Source organism: Canis lupus, chromosome 29 (genome assembly GCF_011100685.1).
Source record: "Canis lupus familiaris isolate Mischka breed German Shepherd chromosome 29, alternate assembly UU_Cfam_GSD_1.0, whole genome shotgun sequence".
Lineage (NCBI taxonomy): Eukaryota > Metazoa > Chordata > Mammalia > Carnivora > Canidae > Canis > Canis lupus.
Window position 1 is genome coordinate 2815071 of NC_049250.1, and position 23326 is coordinate 2838396.

Genomic DNA, 23326 nt, shown 5'->3' on the forward strand with positions numbered 1-23326 from the left:
AGGTGAGTTGAATGGGAATGTAACGGGAATCATTACACCTCTGTACTCTTGAAGTTCTTGATGGTGGCACTAATATCTGCAATCCCTAAAGAAATGCAGTACTGTTTTACTATTTCTCCTGGTAGATACCATTCTAGGGGCTTCCACTTGGTCTTTTCTATCGTAATAACTCTCACTCCCAGAATAAGAAACAATGTGGAGATTCTCCTAGTTGCTGAGTATATCTATTTCAATTCTGTATTCTGGAGCTCTGGCAATAACCACAGGATGGATTTGAGAGTCCCCTAAATTCACTGTGAGATGGGTCTGAGTCAAAATTCCACTTATCACCTAACCTTTGGAAGCCCCAGTGCTAACTGAGGGAACACTGTGATGTTTTTGAATCTCCTGGAATTAGTGTTATGTCAGTTAAGAACTAGTATGCAGTCGTCCCTGAAAAGTCTGGTTATTTCCTTTTCTTCAATGGACAGTTACCCTGGTGGGAAGCCATATATCCTTGACCTTCTAGGAAAGCTGGAGAGAGGTTAACCAGGGTCTTTTTCCAAGGGAACCCATCCTTCCCCCATTCATGGGTCTCAGGACCTACAAACTGGTTCAGGTTTGGGAATTGATTGAAGGCCCATGACTGTTTTGGTGATTCAAGATAGACTGTTCACTGGACCTATAATTCTTCTGCTTTTATAGATCAAGTTAAGAAATAAATAGGCTTCCCACCTATTTCACTTTTAGGAAGGCATAATCAACTTGCCAATGTCTGAAAATCAGACTATTCTGATTACTGCTTTGAAGATTGATGTCCATTATGGTAATTATAGCCACTTCATCTTTGGTGATTAAGTGCTGCCACTCAGCCCCTGCCATCCCAGGATGCAATTTCTCTCCTGCATTTAAGGACCCCAGTTCAGTGGCAGCACTTCTCACTTTAACTTCTAACCTACAGAAGTGACCACAGAGTTCTTCAATTGTGTTTGGTTCCTATAACAAATCCTTGCCTCACAGTCATTGTCAAAGCTGTGAGTGAGCAGGTTTCACATGATAAACCGCTTCTGACACCCCAATCTCTTTAAGCCTTTGAATCTCTTTATCTACCTTAAATCAAAGCAGGTCTGGCATTTCTAACTCTCCTATTGTGGGCCATGTTTTGGTCTGTGTTTTAGTCAATCAGACAAACAAAGTGGTAGAGCCCCCCTAACCCCACACAGTAAAACATTAACTGTAAAATCTCTGCTTCATTAGGCCATGTAGGTAAATCTGTCCTAATTCAACTTTATGCTCTTTCCATCATTATCTCATATTCCTTTTTTTTTTTTAAATCCCACATCCTTAAACTGTCATCACATCTCCTTATGGGTCACATTTTGATTAAGAGCATCCAGTGCTGATATTTTATATATTTCTATAGCCATATTAGTGTTTTCTTTCACAGTGGAAATAAAATCACTGGTGCCTTTAAATTTAATCAGATTAGGGAACCAATTCTGGAAACCCCAGAACCAATTCAGAAAACTCCTTAAGGTTCTAGTAAATTGTAGATATTATCCACATTTACAAAGGTTTTCTCATGGCAGAACCTAGATCAGATTTTGACTAACTGAGGACTATACCACAGTCAATTTGACACATAAAGTTACCCATTACAAATTCTAAGCCTTTATTTCATTCCAGAGTATGCAGGTTGGCTCTAAGTAAGTCTATTTAGGCAGGGATGTGAGGGCAGCTCAGTGTCACCCCATGTTCTGTGGGCTGTTTAGGAAAGTGTTGCTTTATGTATGTCATTCTGGGGCCAGACCAAGTGGATGGCAGCTTCCTGAAGAGGCTCTTCTAATGCAAGAGGTGCAAGAGAGCAGTGGGAACATATGAGGCCATTAAAGAAATCAACACATTATCACTTCAATGGTGGCAGGAGCAATTCACATGGTTAAGTCTAAAGTCAATATATAGCAAAGCCACTCTCTCCATGATAAATTTATGGCATGGAAGTGGGTGCCAGAAAAGATAGAGAATCTGGGTCAATCATTCAATTTTCCACAAGTGTTTACATATTGTAGCTTATGGTTGTTTTCAGACTTGACATCTCTCATTGCATCTGTAGAGAGCCAAAAGTTATCAATATAACCTGTACCTAAATGATAGTGTTCATCTAAAAAATATTCTTTTGCCCTGGTGTTTTATTTTTTAAATCTATCTTTATTTGTTACTAACTCAGATATATTATTACTGATATATTTGTTGTTTGATAAAGGCTTCCTCAAATATGAATAATTTATTTCTAACACCATATGCTGTATGAAAAATATAGATATAGGAACAAATATATATTTCTATTTCTATAAATATACATGGGAATAGGCTAAAGGGATCAGATAGAATTATATATTTACTTTTATTGGGAGGTGTAGTGTAATTTTGCATGGATAAATGTTACTGTGGTACATACAGCCTTACAACATGGCTTATTATATGCATGTATATACTTCCTTGCTCAGTCAGCTGACAAGACCTAAGTAAGTGGTTGAATACATAAATAAATGGGGGAAGAGCAGGCAAATATTCTATCTAGATCAATTTCAAATATTCATGTAGACACTTTACCCTCATTGAAGGGAAGTGTAACTTCCATTCCTTAAGTATGAGCTGCTCATAGTGACTTCTAGTCAAAGGGCAAAGTGTGGAGAGAGACAGAAAAAAGTAACTTACCAGTGGGGAAACCTGACTAACACTATCCTAGTCAGGTGGTCATAGTCAGCCTTCACAATGATAAGTCTTGTTGACAACGTGGACCTCTGATACAATGTGAAGAAATGGTACTAATCTCTGTGGTATCTTCCCCAAATCTCATGGCTCTAGTATAATCATGAGAAAAACATCAGAATAAGCCCAGTGTAAGTACATTCTACAAATTACTGATTAATACTCCTGAAAACTGCCAAAGTCATTTAAAAAAAACAAAGTCTGAGAAACAGTCACAGCTAAGAGGAGCCTGAGACATGGTGATTAAATATAATATGGTGCCCTGGATAAGATCCTAGAACAGAAAAAGAAAGTGAGAAAAAAACCCAAGAAAATTGGAATCAAGTATAAATTTAATAATAATATATTGGTATTGATGTATCAATTTTAACAAATGTGCATACTAATGTAAGATGTTAATAATAGAGGAAAAAGGAATGTGGGATATATGGGAACTCTGTGCTATTTTCACAATATTTATGTAAATCTAAAGCTGTTCTAACATAAAAGTTTAGACAAAAAAGGCTCAAAAATTTTTAATAAAAAAACTGAACAGCTTTTACTGCAATTTTAAAATTTATAATCACTGAAAATAGTTTCATTGTAGTATGTAATTTATTCTTACCCAGCAATTAAGTCATTTTAAATCTCATAATAATTTTTTTCTGAATAAGCACTGATATTATTACCTAATATTTTGATGAAAGATAATGGAAGATGCAGGAAAAAGAAGGAAAATGTTAAAAATGGTAGAGATGCAGGCACAATGTGTCATATTATTAATGATGTATTAAAATGTATGAACTAATATTCAGATTATGGCACTAAACATGAGCTTGTGTTTAGAGATGGTTAAATACCCTCATGTCTATTTCTCTAGTTGCTTTTTAGTAGCAGGAAATTGCTTCTAGAGATATTATGTTTTTATATGATCAATAAGTATTGAAATTCCACTTTTATATAAAGGAATAACTTTATGTCAAAGTTGGAGATAAACAGGTATTTATAGTGTTTTCCAACACAGTCTTTAAGAGCAATTTTGAAAAATAATTTTTAAAACTAACAACCAATTTCTCTTGGATATCAAAAAATTAAGTGATTTAAATAGAGAAGGAGATAAACTAGAAGGGACTCTTTTAAGATAGAGAACAAACATGTTTGATGGAAGGAAGTAGGTGGGTGATGGGCTAAATGGGTGATGAGCATTAAGGAGGGCACTTGTGATGAGTACCGGGCATTGTATGCAAGTGATGAATCACTAAGTTCTACTCCTGAAACTAATATTATATTATTTTTTAACTAACTAGAATTTAAATAAAAATTTGAAAAAAGATTACCCTCAAAAAATAATTTAAAAAAAGAAAAAACTGATTAAGTAATTCATATCATCAAATTTTAATTTTTATCATCAAATCCCCTTTTTTTTGCAAATGACTTGTTGTTACCTAGGTTTACTATAATCAGCTTGCTTATGCATTCCAATAAAGTAAAACCCATGAAACCTATTTAGGGAAAATACTCAATATTTTATGCAGCATGTTCAATTAACTATTGAAGACAGTCAATCTCTTTTCTTGCAGGGGCAATAGTAATAATCCAGTGACAGCATAAGTGAACATCCTGCTTTATTTCACTCACACTTATTTGATAAACACTTACTGTTTATCAACCTAATACAACAGAAAATGACAAAGAAGAACAAAATAATTCACTGTTCCAAAGACTGAGAAGAGGATTAATCTTGAGTCCAATCTTTTACTGTGGAATTCACCATACATTTTACTTTGAGTCTCATTTATGTAAACTATATTATATATTGGCTCTGCAGTTTTTTCATAGTGTCAGGGTGTCAATTTTCTAAGACCATTCTTAGTTTTATTAAGTTTATCATATAACTAAAATGAAATTCTCTAAAAACATTAAAAAAATATGCATTTGTATGCATTTAAGTTTATGTTCACCATTTAGATATTATAATCACCACAAAATGAATCTGTATTCAGTATTTCACACATCGATTTATCTTAATATTAAATAGTTTGTTTCCTTACATCATACTGTTTGTTAATAAAATTTTAAGTTCCAGAGAGAATTATTCATGCATGTAGCTTTTTAATTAAAAAGAGGAAGATTAGTCAACCTTTTTTCAAGAGATAACCATACGAAAGGCAACATTTAATTAGTCCTTTGAAGTTTCTTTCCCAGTTGCAAAGTCAGGTTTGACAAAGAGCACTAGGAACGCGCCCTTACGGGAAGGGTGGACTCTACCCCAGACACTGTCCGAATGCTCAGCGGTGCACGGAGATGCACCCACTCAGCCACGCCGCACCAGGACAGTAGGCCTATGCTGCACCAAGGCGAGGGCTAAGACTTTTCTCTCTTCCTTCCACTCTCTCCATCTTGCCCTGGGAATTCCTGTCCTGTCCAGGTGGCTGTGAAAGGTGTGCCCACAGGGTCTGCTCCCTAATTGCTTATGCTTTGCTTTATCAGCGTTCCTTACCCTTACAGTCGGTGCTGTGCTTGATGGCTTACCATTTCTCTGTCTTTTCAGACATCCTTTGCGGTGCCTTAGCACATGGATTTCAGGACTGCCTGTGAAGAGGTATGTTACATGGCTTTCGGCTTTTTGAATAAGGAAAACAGGTTATAAAAGGGACACACTTAGCTCTCCTTTATATAAGTGGAACACTGCTTTTGGCAGAGGAATGAGTGGCAGGTCCATTTCATTCCCAGGGTATGAACTATTTCTACGAGACTAAAAAGCCGAAGAGTGCCTGGGGAAGCCTTGGATTTTCACTCTTTCTTAAGAAGACTGGAGCGTATTTGATTTGATTAAATTTCCCTTCTCCATAAACTGTACACTCACTGCGTGATTTCAGGTAGTAGAAGTGTTGGAAGTAATTCTTTGCACATAAATAGTTATAAATTAGAAGACCTCTCAAGTCCCTTTCAGCACAAAATCCTATGATTTTATGATTCCAATATCATTTAACTGTTTCAATATTATTTAAGTATTAATATATGGAAATTCAGATTCTCCGTAGAGCTGTCTTTACACTTTAGTATGAGTTAAAGAGATACATTGCTCTTTCAAGGATATTGAAGGCCATTCAAGTGTGCAGTCAGTAGTGCATGGAGTTAAGCCCCAGGGGAGGTAACCATTCTATTTTAGGAAAACACACTATTTTACTAAAGATGCAACATTCGAAGCATTCTTTCATTCTTCAGGCAAAATGCAAACACTCATAGGTTAAAATATTTTATGTTTGCTTAAAAGGTTTAAAATATCTTTATTGTAAATGCAGATACCTCAAGAAAAACAACCATAACTAGATTATCTATGATACAGTTAAAAACAAACCAACAAGAAACTTATTAACATTTGTAAAGATTGTTCTTTTAATGAGATGTCACATGTTAAGTTTCCTGCATAAATACCTACTTTTAAAAAGTAATTTGTTACAATTGGTTCAAAGTTTAGAACATTACTAAGATCTTTCAGGAAATTAATAAATTCCATATAAATATATATATTTTTTAAGGATTTATTCATTAGAGTGAGAGGGAGAGAGGAAGAGCATGTGCATTGGAGAGTGATGGGGAGGGACAGAGGGAGAGAATCACAAGCAGACTCCCAGCTGATCTTGGAGCCTGGTGCAGGGCTAATCGTACCACACATGAGATCAAGACCTGAGCTGAAACCAAGTCTTTTGCTTTAACTGAGTGAGCCACTCACATGCCCCACTTTTATATTTTTAATACTTAAGCTTAAACTTCTTATTTTTCCAAAGGATTCTCTCTACACTAGCACTTTTCAAATTACATTATATTTATTTATTTATAAATCTCTCTTATGTGCTATACCAAATACTATAATGTCAGAATGTATAATTTATTCATCCTTCTAACTTAGCACCTATCAGTTCATACTTTTAAAAAATGAGTTAATGCTTTAGAAGCTTCAATTTAGAAACATAAATTTTAATTCTGTGCCATGTCTAGTGTTAAATACATAGTATTATACTCTTAATTTTGGATGTAGTAAGCCTACCATTTCCATCACAGTGTTTGTTATTTTGTTTTGGGTAATAAAGCACCATTGAATGGATATTTGCAGGAATGAGATAACAAATGAAAAACCTGTGAGATTCATGAAATCCTTAGAGACAGGATAGTGGCCAAATACTGTTTTAAAACATGGTTTACCTTGGGCTTCAGAGGCTGATATAAGATTGATTTCTCAGACCTTTTTTCAAACAAAATTGTTTGATTCATTGGTTTGGAATATATATCAAGTATTATTTAGAGTTCAGAGATTTATTTTACGATGGTGATATAAACCAAAATTTACCCTTGCTTCTGGAACAGAGGTTCTTGTTCTCTTGTAATGAGCTATTTGACAATCTCTACTATTTTAGACTGTCCTCAGGGTGGAGTAAAACTGTCTCAGAATTGCTCAACACCGAGATGGCTCAGCGGTTGAGTGTCTGCCTTCGACTCAGGGCATGATCCTGGGGACCTGGGATTGAGTCCCATATCAGGCTCCCCACAGAAGCCTACTTCTCCCTTTGCCTATGTTTCTGCCCCTCTCTCTGTATCTCTTATGAATAAATAAATAATTTTTTTAATAATAAATTTATTTTTTATTGGTGTTCAATTTGCCAACATACAGAATAACACCCAGTGCTCATCCCGTCAAGTGCCCCCCTCAGTGCCCATCATCCATTCACCCCCCCCTCCTCCCCTTCCATCACCCCTAGTTCATTTCCCAGAGTTAGGAGTCTTTATGTTCTGTCTCCCTTTCTGATATTTCCTAACCATTTCTTCTCCCTTCCCTTCTATTCCCTTTCACTATTATTTATATTCCCCAAATGAATGAGAACATATAATGCTTGTCCTTCTCCGATTGACTTACTTCACTCAGCATAATACCCTCCAGTTCCATCCACATTGAAGCAAATGGTGGGTATTTGTCATATCTAATGGCTGAGTAATTTTTTTAATAATAAATTTATTTTTTATTGGTGTTCAATTTAAAATCTTTTAAAAAAGAAAAAAATAAGAACTTCTCAGCAGCAACAGCCATGTGTCTTCCACACACTGGCTAGGGTTGCAAGAATACAGAACTCTAAGATACTCTGAACATGATCAAATTCCTCTAGAGATGGATCAAAGTCAATTAGTTTGCCTGAAATTTACAGTCTTAAAACATTTTAGTGGACAGAAAGCATAAAGATAATTTAGCTTAACTCTCTCACTTTGCAGGTGAGGAAATTGAGAGGTTTTATGAAATGATAAGTGCCATTTAATTAATTAAAAGTAAAACCATAATGTGTAGTTTGGAACTCGTGAGTCCAAATTTGAGCCTCTTTCTAAATTATGTTGCTGGAAATTATAACATAGACAAATATATGTTGAATAAAACTTATTTTCTCTTGACTGCTAATAAGCTATTAAAGATGGAACTCTAATATCCATATCCATTGGACAAATCTAGCTAGATTATAACCATGCACAAACCAGGAAGTGTCTTTTGTGAAAAGAAATGGAAATATATATAGTTCTATGTAAAATATCTTAATTTTCTAATGCATACCCTTTGCAAAAAAAAAAAGGTTTATTAATTAAGAAGTTTTTCCTCTTGAAAAGAAAATACTGCAATATTTTTAAGGAATTGGGATTTAGAAGTCATAAAATGCATAAGTGAAGGTAGAGAATACAATTGGGACAACATAAAATCCACAATTTAGGAGAAAAAGTGCATGCTATGTGCAGGTAAATTACTGATTTTCTACTTTTTTTAATTTTTTTAAATTTATTTATTTATGATAGTCACAGAGAGAGAGAGAGAGGCAGAGACACAGGCAGAGGGAGAAGCAGGCTCCATGCACAGGGAGCCCGATGTGGGATTCGATCCCGGGTCTCCAGGATTGCGCCTGGGCCAAAGGCAGGCGCCAAACCGCTGCACCACCCAGGGATCCCTGATTTTCTACTTTTAAAGATATCATCAAAATAATAATATATATTAGGGATTCTTAGGTGGCTGGTCAGTTAAGCATCTGCCTTTGGCTTTGATCATGATCCGAGTCCTGGGATTAAGCCCCAAGTCAGGCTTAGGGGATTCTGCTTCTCCCTCTCCCTCTGCTCCTCCTCTTCCTCCTCCTGCTTGTGCTCTTTCTCAAATAAATAGATAAAATCTTAAAAAAATAAAAACAAACTATGTGTTCAAGGAGCCACTATGCTGTCTTTAGTGTAGGTATTCCTCATATTTCATTTTAACATCTATATATAAACCATGTTTCTGTGTTGACCATGAAAAAGTATATTTTTCCATAACATATTAATCATTCATAATTCATTTACATATTTAATTTTAGTCCCTTATATAATAGGATAGAATTTGACTATGATTCAATTGTATCTAATGGCATTCAGTGCAATATTGCTATAATATGGTAGGATATAAGAAATTACACATCACTTAAAACTATAAGTTTACAGAACAAATTAAGTTATATTTGGCAACCAAAATATGGAAATACCAAGGACATCTGCAAAACTATGTACAGGGCATGTCATGGTCTCTGCCCAGTTCCTTGTAGTTTTTTATGTCTGATATCACAAATTTTATGTTTCAAGATTAAAAGGAACATAGATTCTAAAGTTTCATGAAAGCAGAGGTGCCTGAGTGGCACCATCAGGTAAGCATCCTACTCTTGATATTGGCTCAGTTCATGATCTCAGGGTCATGAGACAGAGACCCATGTTGGGCTCCATGCTTAGGCAGAGTCTGTTTGAGATTCTCCCTCTCCCTCTCTCTATCCCTCACCCTGCTCACACACTCTCTCTAAATAAATGAATAAATAAATAACATCTTAAAAAAAAAAAAACAAAGTTTCATGAAAGCACATATTTCATTCTTTCAGGATCTAGAATCTATATTAAGGAGGCCTTAACTTTTAAGTATAAAAGAAAATATAGTCGATTTTTTAAAGTTCCAAGGTACTAGATTTAAGCTAAGCATAAATTATTTGTAAGTTTAAATGTGAGGTCTGTTTGTTTAAAACAGTAAATCTGTGTAAATTCATAAACACACCTCATTGATTTACAGAAAGCAAGTCAATGACTAGATTTTTCTTTTTAAGATTTTATTTATTTATTCATGAGAATACACAGAGAGGAAAGAGAGAGAGGCAGAGACACAGGCAGAGGGAGAAGCAGACTCCATGCAGGGAGCCTGACATGGGATTCGATCTGGGTCTCCAGGATCAGGCCCTGGGCTGTAGGCGGCGCTAAACCGCTGAGCCACCAAGGCTGCCCAATGACTAGATTTTTAAAAAGTATTGCCTGTTAAATAATTAAGAGGCTTCCTTTATTCCTCTAAGCAAACAATGTGGATTTTGTAAAATCCCCCTGCAATATAATATTATCCACCAGGCACAAGGAGACATTTGAATCTGTATCATTTTTTTATGAATCATGCCTTTAAAATTTCCATTATAATTTACATAATATATTGTACATGTCTACATAGAGCAATACATTTCTTTACGCATGTGCAATGTCTATGCAGTCCATGAAGTTTAAAGACAAATGATTGTCATGTTAATAAAGAAATGAGTGCAGGACCTAAGTTTATACTAAAATGTACAGCCAATACTTATTTAGGTGATTTTTTATTTTTCAGCAATCTGGGTGCACAAATGTAAAGACCACAGCCAGACGCTTTTTGTTGTACTGCACTAGTGGCCACTCTCACAGTCCTGGTTCCCATTCTTAACCCTGAAGCAATCTACGGGGGACGAGACTGTGCAGATTAAGCCTCTCCCCATATCCTCAGAAGCTTGTGTTTAATGGGAAAATCATCACATCAGAGTGGTTTCACTCACTTTACCCCCCAGTGGCCATTGTTTTGACCAGGAAAAACAGTTGGTTCAAGATGATGACCTTCTCAGAACACTTTGCACTCCCATAGGAGATTCTTGGTGACCAAAGTGCTACCTGGTGAGAGATACTGATGGTCATGTCATTGTTTACTGGAGGATTGGGAGAGGCATCCCTCATATAATTTGTGCATGAGGGAAACCAGAGCAAGTGGTAGAGTGCAGAATCTGGAGCAGCTTGGGTTCAGATCCTAACTTCCATTTATTTCTGCTCCTCTGTTCTTTTCCTATCTATGAAAGTGGCTGCACTGGGTTGTTAGGAGGATCAAATGACATAATATTGCAGGAAACACAGTAAACGTTATGCAAGTGGTTATTAAACAACAAATAAACATATGACTACATTTCACTAGCTACATTTCACTGATACCAGTCCAGCAGTGCTGTTGTGAGTCAGAGGAGTGCCCTGAAATGAATTTTATCCATTTTTTAATCTATTGTACCAGCTCTGCTTCTAATACAGTTGTTTACTAGCTCTCAGCATTTTCTGCTCAAGATTTATTCTGTTATCAAAAACTATGTTGTAGCTTTCCCAATTCCTATCCGCCTCCTGCTCTAAGAAATGTATGTATAAATTACTGTTCAGATTTCTCTAGGGCATATCCAATATCTTTAAACTCCTGGAACATCACATAAGGGCCCTGACATTCCTCCTCTTCACCTAACACCTCACCTTCCTTGGTCCCTGCGACATCATGCAGACTTAGCATTGGAATGTACTCATGCTTCTCTCTTCTTGCATCATCTCAACTATCCATCTTCATACTTTCAAATCTTTACTCATTTTACCCTCTTGGAATAAAATAACTTTTGCCTCCTCTAATTATTATTTCCTCAATCTTTTAAAAAATATTTTATTTATTTATTCATGAGAGACAGACACAAAGAGAGAGGCAGAGACACAGGCAGAGGGAGAAGCAGGCTCCATGCAGGGAACCTGACCTGGGACTCGATCCTGGGACTCCAGGATCGCCCCTGGGCTGAAGGCAGGTGCTAAACCGCTGAGCCACCCCGGGATCCCAGGATATTAAATGTATTTTCATGTACATGGCTAAGTCTTTATAATAAAATATATGTAACATCTATAATCTCTAAAGAATTAATTTAAGTAGAATTTGTTGTAAGCTTCATTAGTGCTGTTTTTCCAAACAGCTATTTATTGGCATGTGTGTGTGTATGTGTATTCATTCTAACCAAAGGTACTTCTTTCTTTATTTTCTTTAATTCTGCCTTCTTAGGACCCAAATGTGAGCTCAAAGTCTGTGTTCTGTTTTGCACACAACTCTCTAATAATTAGGGGATATTTTATACATTATTTGAGGGAATGGAGATCTGACCATGTCGGATGTAACAAGAGAAGTCTCATAGCTGTATTTTTGTACCTCAAACTTTCCCTGGATGATCTTTGATATCTCTTTGATGTGTGACAATAATGTATTTATGGGCTCTCAGGGAAAACCCCTCTTTCATCATCATGCTGAGACAGGGCATTATTTGTGATTGCTAGCTATTCCATTACACTTCTGGGAGAAAATTGGCCCAAATGTACTGTACATTAAAAAATCAGCAAATGTGCTCAATTATGTTCACTTGGCTTTGATATTATTTTATACCCTCCTCTTCTCCATGCCACCTCAGAGAGTCTTGATGTTGGCTCCTAGCCAAAATCACATTGTAAGCATGAAAGACTCTTCTCTGTGAAAAATGTAGAAAATTATGTTCTATATTAAGAAAATATAATTTGCCTTTGCTGAAATATTTTTGTCCTCTAGACCTATTCACTTGAGTTGTGCTCTAGAATAGATTAATTGACACAATTTAGCGAATGCCTGCTGTGTGCCAGTCTCCTAAAGGAAGAAAGAATGCCATCTATGCTCCTGGAAAAAAAAAAAAAAAACTAGTTTTTCCTTAAAAGATATAACCCTTACAAAATAATTACAGACTAATATAAGACCATGGTTATAGAGAGTATAATGGTATGTATTAGCACACGGAATAAAGCAGTTTACAGAAAGAATAATCTTTAGAGGCATCAGTATCTAATTACATTCCCATTTACATAAGGAAACATTTTTTTAAAGGAAGAAATTCCTGGTGGATCCACATGTAAATTTATATTCCAAGAGAAAGCCTGGTATTATTGCCTGGAATTTTGTGCTCATTAAATACTAAGGATAAATGCATATTTATGTATGTTTATCCTTTTATCGAAATTAATAATGGCTTAATAATTACTAAATGAAAATGTAATTGCCAAAGTAGTCATTGTTCCTATTGACTTTATGGTGTGGAATGATGGGAAGAGATCATTTCCTGTCTCAAAAGAATTTCCTTTTGTATTTTTAACAAATGAGGACCTTAAGTGTACTTGCTGAGGAGCATATTTTTAATTATCTGGTTGAATATTATATACTGACGGGTATTGGTGCTTCAGGAGTGATGAGATTTGTGGGCTTCTTTAATGAATACTGAGGTACTAGTGTAAAGCTATATAGTACAAGTTCAACAGTCTTCATGGGCTGTGTTTGTAACTCCCCAAAACACATGAAGCAAGAACAATGGGTTGGAAATCACAAATCTTGGGTCTTAAGCCAGGTTCTGTTTTTAATTAACTAAATTTAGGCAGTTCTCTCCCCCTGTAATCCTCATTTTCTCATCTGTACAGTGTGTGTGTGTATGTGTGTGTTTGGTGATTAAGAATGATGAAATCATTGAAAATAGAAAAGATGTTAAGCAGATATGTTTTCAGATTTAGAATTCTATGATAGAGGCAGAATGTGGATTTGTGGTTGCCTGGGGCTGGGGTGAGGAGTGGAGTGATGCACATAATAGGTTTCCTTTGGAAGTGATGAAGCTGTTCTAAAATTGACTATTAATGATGCCTACACAATTTTGTACAAAAATCATTGTCTTGTACATCTTAAAGGGGTGAATTGTATACAATGTGAATTGTATCTTAATTAGTTTAACAGAAATTTTATATTTAGATCATAAATATTAAACACATTTTTCATTATTTTTCAAATATAGTGTATAAACTATACTCTTTATTCTCCTAATCTTATGTGGATTTTCTGACATAATCCCCATTACCTGAGGACTATTTCACATGAAATGGTTAATCTTGTCTCTGCACCTATATTAAGTTCCAGATTCATCAGAATGTATTTTCTTTAGCTCTCAAACGCTCTTCATCATGTTTTGCTATGAATAGGATGTAAAATTATATTCTATAAACTAAGTATAACTTTTTTTCTCTATTTTGTTCTTTTCTTGCCTGAAGACAAAGACAGGGATCTGTTTGCTGCAGGATGGTAATCAGGAGCCTTTCAAAGTTCGGCTGCACCTAGCCAAAGATATTTTGATGATCCAGGAACAGGATGTGATATGTGTGTCGGGTGAGCCTTTCTATTCTGGTGTAAGTAGCTTTCCTTCTGTTGAAGTTTTTTTTTGTTTTGTTTTGTTTTTTTTTTTTGGTTTTTTTTTTTTTTTTTTTTGGTTTTTGGTTCCTTTTGTTGTTGTTGTTAATAAAATGTTTAATTACAGAAAATTCATAATACAGTTTTCTTTTACCTCAGTGTAGAATGAATCCTCCTGCATGTCATTTTTGTTGATATTATTAAGTAAGCAGTGCCCTTGTATATGTACCAAACCCAGATCCACAGCCACTCATTAGGGCCCATCCCCACGCATGAGGGCATCTCATTAACTCCCAGTTGTTAAGTGGCTGCAGTAACACTTTTATATCTGATCTTGAGAAAATACATTTTACTTTTTCATGCAGCTGACTATCTGAGAATAATGCAGGGTAGTTTCCCTGTCCTGGTCTTCTTACCTTGCATCACATTGAACTTTTGGAGTTTGTGCACAGGTGGAGCCTAAATCTTGACATTTGAGAAGCATGAGGCTTTAGGTGGCAGTCGCTGGACTCAAAGTCAATACTTTTCCCCAGGGGATTGTGCCTAAATGATTCCATGGACCTCCTTGATATAATTATGCCCAAGTGTCATAGCAAGGTCTATCTGATGCCCTAACTGGTTGGCATATTACCCTGCTACTAATCCAGCCTCTGAAAAAGCTATAAATTATCACTCAAAACTCATTGGTTTACTTAGTAGTACAGCTGTGGAAGACATCTTTAGGATAAATTAAATTATATTCAACAAAACAATTTTAGCATTAAAGAGGACAACTTTTAGAGTTTATCATTTATTATGTAATGGCCTTAAAGACATTATTTTAATAGTGTTGCCAAATGCGATTTCAGAAGAAAATTACAGCAAATAACAAACAGTAGGACTCCTGGATTCCCTAGACATCTATCCCTATTTCGGAAAAAGATTTAATCTGTAGCTTATTAACAGACTTACCTTGGAGTTCTGTTGGTGGTGAATAATGCTGAACTTGACTTTCCACCTCGCTTCTCATCAGCATCCTATGGGAGTCACGCAAGGTCCTAAATCAATAGGCCCTTGCTAACTAAAGATTATGGACATTTTGCAGACTGTTAACTATCTTTTGTCACAGACCATTTAAATTATCCTTAGAATCATGGGTCTGACTGTCAAAGCTAATTAAATTGTTCCTATGGAGTGCCCATTCTTCCTTTTAGTTAATAAAAAATAGTGGTCAATGATTCTTCCTTTTTTCTTTCTGTCTTTTCCTTTTTTCCTTCCTCCTTCCTTCTTTTCCTCCTCCTCCTTCTTCTCTCTTTATTTTCTTTCCTTTCAGTGAAGTAAAATGATTCATATAACTCTCTGGAATGAATATATTTCACAAATTCTAGATCAGTAAAGTGTTATAATTTGTAAAATTCAGTCTATCAATTGTATGTTATCGATTTTAAACTATGCAGTCAAAATAGCTAATGCACAAAAACCTAATCTCTTTTTTGAAAAGAATGTTGAGAAGAACTTGATAGAATTAAGGAGAAATATCCAATGATAATGTCGACAAATGCAAAAAAAAATTGACAAAATTTGACATCCATTTATAAGAAACACTTTCAACAAAGTCTAGATAGGACGGAACTTCCTTCATCCAATAAGCCTCTAATGAACAATTCTCACTAACATTATAGTTTACATTGAAGATACTTTCTGACATTGAAAGTCAAGGATCATCACTTGCCTCATTTTTACTCAATATTGTCTTGGTTATACAGTAAGCCAGAAAATGGATATAAATGACCTAACAATTGGAAAAGAAGATGTAAATTTTGTCTTTATTTTAACTGTCATGATGGTGTATGTAGAAACCCCTTAGAATGCTACAAAAGATAGAATAACATACAAATTCAGCAAGGTTGCTGGAAATAGGGACGATGTCCAAAGTTAATTGTATTTCTGTAATTTGCAACAAACAATAAAAATGGAATCCACAATACATCATAGGGATAATTCAGTTAGTAATAAATTTAACAAAATGTGTTCAAAGCTTTTACCTTGAAAACCACAGAACTACGATAAATGAAATGAAAATAAACAAGTAATGGAGAAATGTAACATGATCATCAATGAGAGACTAAATATTTTTAAGTTTTCAAATATTCCTAAGCACTCAATATCAATTAAAATCCCCAAAATGTTTTGGTAGACCATGACAAGTTGATTCTAAGATTTACATGGAAAGACAAAGACTCAGTATAGCCCAATCTTTAACAAGGAGAACAAAGTTGGAGTGTTTATACTTCCAAACTTCAGAACTTACTATAAGATTATTATAATGAATACAATGTGATATTGTCATAAGCACAGGTACATGAATCAAATGGAACATTATAAAGAGTCCAGAAACAGAACCACACTTACATGGTCAATTGCTTTTTTTTTTTTTATTGTGATGAACTGTACATAACATAAAATTGACCCTTTTAACCATTTTCAAGTGTATGATTCTGTGGCATTGAGCATATTCACATTGCTGTGAACTTATCACTGCTATCCATATCCAGAATTTTCATTATCCCATAGTAAAATGCTGTATCCATTAAATAATGACCCCCCCATATCCCCTCCCCTCAGCCCTTGCTGATCTCTCTTCTACTTTCCATCTTTATGTATTGATTCATAAGTGGAAGCACAGAATTCATCCTTTTGTGTCTGGTTTATTTCATTTAATATAATGTCTTCAAGGTTCACTCATTTTGTAGCATGTGTTAGAATTTCCTTCCTTTATAAGACTGAATAATATTATATATATATATATATATATATATATATATATATATATATATACACACACACACACACACACACACACACACACACGGTATATATATATATACCATATTTTCTTTATCTTGCTTATCCATCCACCCAACAGTGTACATTTGGGTTGTTTCACCTTTTGGCCCTTTAGAATACTGTTAATATGAACATGAGAGCATGGATATCTAAGTCACTGATTTTCATTCTTTTGTGTATGTTCCCAGAAGTAGAATTGCTGGATGAAATGTAATTCTGTGGCAGTTTTTTATTTAATTTCTCATCAGACATGATTTGCAAGTAATTTTTTCCCAACCTATGGGTTGCTTTTTATTCTGTTGCTTCCTTTGATGCACAGAGATTTTAATTTTGATGAAGTTCAGTTTGTCCATTTTTCTTTTGTTGGCTGTACTATTTGGTGTTATATCTAAATCATTGCCAGATCCAATGTCATGAATATTTTCTCTACATTTTCTTCTAAGAATTCCTAGTTTCAGTTCTTACATGTATGCCATGTACATGATGTAAAATGATTTATGTTGATTTAATTTTTGCATATGGTATTAGGTCCAGCTTCATTCTTTTGCAGACAGGTACCCAGTTTGCCTGACATTATTGTTTCTTGGTACCCTTGTAAGAAATAATTTGACCATGTATTCAAGGGCTGATTTCTGAGCTCCCTATTTATAGTATTGGTTTGTCTGACTCATACTGTTTTGATTACTTTAGCTTTGTGGTAAATGTTGAAATCAGGAAGTGTATACCATCTAGCTTTGTTCTTTCTTGAGAATGTTTTGACTACATAGAGTTCCCGGAGATTCTATATAAATTTTAGGATGGGTTTTTCTATTTCTGTAAAAATTAACATTGGGATTTTAATGGGGATAGCATGGAATTAGTAGCTAGCTTTGGATAATACTGCCATTTCAACAGTATTGAGCTTTCTAATCCATGAACACAGGATGTTTTTTCATTTATTTATGTCTTTAATTTCTTTCAGTAATGTATTGTGGGTTTTAGTGTATGCCTTTTACTTTCTTGCTTAGTTAATTCCTCTAAGTATTTTATTATTTTTATGCTATTGTAAATGGAGTTGTTTTCTTAATTTTCTTTTCTTTGTTCCATCGATTTTTGTGTATTCACTTTGTGTCTTGCTACTTTGCTGAAATTTTTTTTTTTTAGCTTTAATGGTTGTGTGTGTCTGTATGTCAGTAGTCTTTATGTTTTCTGATATGAGATCATATCATCTGTGAGCAGAGAGGATTACACCTTTTTCCTTCCAATTGGGATATATTTCATATCTTTTTCTTGCCTAATTTGTCTGGCTAAGGCTTCTACTACTATGTTTAAAAGAGGTGGGGGTATCCCTGGATGGCTCAGCAGTTTGGCGCCTGCCTTTGGCCTGGGTCTTGACCCTGGAGTCCCTGGATCGAGTCTCATGTTGGGCTCCCTGCAAAAAGCCTGCTTCTCTCTCTTTCTGTGTCTCTGCCTCTTTTTCTCTCATGAATAAATAAATAAAATCTTTAAAAAATAAATTCAATTAATTAATTAATTAAAATATAATAGGTGGTAAAAGTAGGCATCCTTGCTTTTGATGTTAGAGAAAAAACTTTAAGTCCACCTCTGAGTCCAGTCTTATCTATAGGTTTTTCATATATGTCTTTATTATCTTGAGGTAGTTTTCTTCTGAGTTTTTTGAGTGTTGAAAGGGTGTTGAATTTGTCAAATACTTTTACTGTATCAATTAATATGATTGTGTGTGTTTCTTTCATTCTCGTAATATGGTATATTACAATGATTGAATTTCATATATTGGATCATTCTTGTATTCCAGGAATAAATCCCATTTAGTCATGATCTATAATATATTTAATATGCTGCTGAGTACAGTTTGCTGGTATTTTGTTGAGGATTTTTGCATCAATGTTCATAAGAGTCAATAGTTTCTTTTCTTATAGTCTTTTTCTGATTTTGTATCAAGATATTGTCACCACTTAAGGATGAGCTAGAATGTTTTCCCTCCTTCAGCTTTTTGTAAGAGTTTGAGAAGAATTGGTATTATTTCTTTTTTAAATGTCTGGAAAAATTGACCAGTGAAATTATCAGGTCCGAGAATTTTCTTTGTTGAACGATTTTGGATTACTGATTTATCCTCTTTACCAACGTTATATTTGTTCAGACTTTCAGTTCCTTCATGATTCAGTCTGAGTACATTTTGTGCTTTTAGGAATTTGTCCATTTCATCAAGGCTATCCAGTTAATTCATATTCTCTTTGGATATTTTTTAAATTTCTGTCAAGTTGGTAGTTGCTCACCCTTATTTATGATTTTAGTCATTTCTTTAGTCTTTAATATTCTTTTTTTCTTAGCTAATCTAGGTAAATATTTATGATTTTGTTAATTTTTTCAAAGAATAAATTTATTTCATTGATTTTCTCTATTGCTTCTCTATTCTATGTATCTCTGTTCTAATCATGTTATTTCCTTCTTTCTGCTAGCTTTATGTTTAGTTTGTTTTTTTCTTTTTTTATTTTCTAACATGGTTAAGGTACATTGTTGGTTTGAGATCTTTTCTTTTAATGCAAACTTTTATAGCTAAAGGTTCTCTTCTTGGCACTTCTTTTATCTCAACATTTTGATATGTTATACTTACATTTTCATTCTTCTCTAAGTATGTTCTATTTTCCTTTTTGATTTCTCCTTTTCCCATTGGGTGCTTAAAAGTATCTTAATTTCTAGAAATGTGTGTATTTTCACTTTTCCTTCTGTTACTAATTTCTAACTTCTTCCTGTTGTGGTCAGAGAAGATACCTTATGTGATATCTGCCTTCTAAAATCTGAGACTTAATTTGTGGCCTAACATATGTATCCCAGAAAGTGTACCACATGCATTTCAGAAGAATCCTAGCTTTTGAATGGGCTATACTGTCCGTTTGTATGTCTTGCATTTTTTGTTGGAACTTAGACATTTGATTCTTACAATGTGGCACTCTGGAAATCAAATTCTTCCCTTTCTCCGGGGTTTGCAGTTTTTATTTGTTTCTTAGTCTTCAATTTTTGTAGGCCATCTCTATGCCAGGGATTAACCGCAAGTGTCAACTTAAGGTCTTCTCAGATCTTGCCTGAGCCTATATCTCTCCTTGTGTATGCATTAATACTTTGTAAATTTCCCCATACATATATATGGGGAACAATATATATATATATATATATATATATATATATATATATTTGCAAAACCTGTGTATATGTATATATACACAGTTTCTTTTGAATATCTTAATTCTTAAGTGTTTGACTCCCAGAAGAGGAAACAGGGAGAAATGAAGGGAAAGGAAATCTTTGGTTCTTTAAATCCCCTGGAATTTGCTTTAGTCAGTGGGTGTTGCTACAATGGCACTTGCCTGTCTGTACACTTCTACAATCAAAAGAAGTTATCAGTGATCAGAACTTAGGTCTCCAATATTTGGAGTTTTCCATAAGCCACATGTAAGCTGCTCCAGAAACAGGTATTCTATCACTGGGCTAGTGGGGGGATGGGTAGTTAGTTGCCACTGTTCTGAGAGCAGAAATTGATTTAAATTAGCCATGATTTACCATCCAAAACTTCTCTGAAAGTTGCAATCTTTACAATAGACTCCAGAATTCAAATTAACTATATTAGACAGATTCTACCGGTGCAATTGTTTAGGTGGAAAGAATTCTTTGTTTCTTATTCCCCTATCTTCTTTAATGCCACTGGTCAATTGTCAAATCAGTTCAAAGGAGAATAAAAATCTTTTCAATAAAAAACTCTAGGACAGCTCAATAAATATATGGAAAAGTAAGATTACACCTGACTCCTGCTTTATATGAATTACAAATATTTTAAGATTGACCTTAGTGTAAAGCATAAAACTGTAACAAATAAGTTTCTGGAAAAAAAAAAAAGGAAATGGTTTTGTGTTCAAGGGTGGACGATTTTTTTTAAAGGTAGAACAATACTAATAAAATAAAAATGAAAATGGTCATGTGAAGCCATCATGTTTTTTTTTAATTGATCTTTAAAAACACCTTTTAAGAAAATGAAAAGACAAACACCAGATTAGGAGAAAATATTCCCTATATTTGACACAGGACATCTGTCCAGAATATATAAAAAACTATCACAAATCAGAAAAAGGTATAAACAGTCCAATTAAGAAAAACAAAAAACAATAACCGAGCAAAAGACCACAAAGTAAGATATGCAACTGACTAAGGAGAGCATAAAAAGATGTTCCAATTTATCAGTCATCAAGGAATTTCAGATCAGATTAAAATCCCATACTATACAACTTCACACCCATTACAATGGCCTAAAAAAAGATTTGGCAAAAATGTGGTTCATTTAAAAATCTCATGCATTAGAGTACCAGTTGAGAACCACTCTGGAAAACTATTTGGCAGTTTCTTATAAAGCTAAACATAAACCTACGCTAAACTAAAAAAAAAAGAAAAAAAAATCCTACTCCTTGGGATTTACCCAAGAGTAATGAAAAGAAATGTTCACAAAAAGACTCGTACAAGAATATACAAGTTGTGAACAAAAACAAGTCGAAAACTGATGAATGAATTCTGATACATTCACAAAATGGATTTATATTCACTTATTCTTTCAATAAAGAAATACATAAGCTTCTGGTTCTACATATAGGAAGAAGTCACCACTTAGTCATAACAAGTAAAATCTGAACAGACTGGAAAATCATCAGCTCTCCTTGGATCCATAAAAGAGAGGAGGATACAGGGCAAACTGCTGCCCCAGAGACTGGATAAATAAGACAGGCAAATACAGGGAGCCACAGCTTACCAAATCAGAGGCTCACCCACAGAAACCAATCTGGCCACCAGTGCTACGGTAGGAAAGCCAGAACTGTAATTAAACTGCTGGAGGCTCCGTGTGGACAAGTCTGAAAGTAAAAGATGCAAGGGGACTTCTGGTTTCTGGTTCTGCTTATGAAGAGCTTGGAAGTCATCACTCCTTCCTCAAAAATGTAAAGTTGAACAGCCTGAAAAATGATCAACTCTTCTTGGACTCATAAAAAAGAAAATACAACTAACTTCTGCCTTCAGGGTTGGAGAGACAGTTGAATATGGAGAATTTTTGCTAACCAGAGCAAAGACTCAAGAGCAGGCAGTGGGAGCCAGAACCAGGGTAAGGAGACCAGAACTGTAATTGATGAATTGTTAGCCATTCAATGTGGGCAATCTGAGAATTAAAAACCCTAGGGGGACCCAGTCATAGGGGCCAACATAATGGTGTGAAACTTACCTCCAGGAGTTCTACCAGTTTCTCAGAGTAAAGATTGGAGAAAATCCCCCAGGTATCCGCTGAGGGGGAGGGAGCTATGGAACCATCTTGAAATAAATGAGAACACTCTGTTTTTCTTACCAATGTCTGCCCTCAGGGGAAGCTAGTTAATCAAGCCTAAACTATTTGGCTGTCTTCAGACTCTAACTGACCTAAGGAAGGGAAATACCCAACTCCAGAGCCAATTCCAGGGCACTGTAGCCATCCTGTCCAACACAGGGGTAGGAAGAAACTGAGAAGTACCTGTGAGGTTCACAGTGGATAATCATAGGCTTATCAAAAGACTGAGACCTAATCACAGGACTGTAGAATGCTTCTCCTCCCCCGACATTGCACCACCACATTATTAAATGCCTATTAACAGTAGTAGTTCCTTTTACCTAGTACATCATGGGAAACTACCAAGAAAATATTACAAGGGATACCAAGAAGGCTACGAAGCATACACACAAAATTTGAAGAGACAGAACAAACACCAGAACCAGACATGTCAGAGATGCTGGAATGATCAGATCAGGAATTTAAAAGGACTATGATTAATATACTAAGACCTCTACAAGATAAAATAGACAGCATGGGAGGAGATATGGGTAATGTAAGCGAAGAGCTGGAAATCCTAAGAAAAAAACAAAAAATTCTAGAGATAAAAATGTGCGAACAGAAATGATGAATGCTTTTGATGGGCTCATTAGTAGACCAAACATGGCAGAGGACTGAATCTCTGAGCTATAGGATTTATCAACAAAAGCCTCAAAAACTGAAAAACTAAGAGGACAAAGACTGAAAGGAATAGAACAGAGCATCCAAGGACTATCCAAGGACTGTGAGATAGCTACAAAAGGTGTATCATATGTGCAATGGGAATATCAGAAGAAAGAGAGGAAAGAACAGAAGAAATATTTGAAATAATGATTACTGAGAATTTCTCCAAATTAATGTTAGACACCAAACCACAAATGCAGAAATTTCAGAGAACAGCAGCAGAATAAATGCTAAAAATCTACACCTAAATACATGAGTAACAGAAAAGCAAAGATAAACAAAAAATCCTGAAAAAAGCCATAAGGAAAAACACACATCACCTATAGAACAGAGATCAGATTTATGACTATCTT

General features: G+C 35.0%; 1 protein-coding gene across 4 annotated transcripts in view; it reads left to right on the forward strand.

The window, feature by feature from the left end:
* SNTG1 (syntrophin gamma 1) overlaps nt 1-23326 on the forward strand; it is an 813219-nt gene that overhangs the window by 517026 nt on the left and 272867 nt on the right. For all 4 annotated transcript variants that reach the window (XR_005380942.1, XM_038579273.1, XM_038579274.1 and 1 more), the window contains 2 exons: nt 5282-5332; nt 13957-14091. Coding sequence is in view for 3 of the 4 variants with exons in the window: in XM_038579273.1 (XP_038435201.1) it covers nt 5306-5332; nt 13957-14091 (162 nt within the window). In the remaining variant the exon portion in view is untranslated. The remainder of the gene's footprint in view (nt 1-5281; nt 5333-13956; nt 14092-23326) is intronic.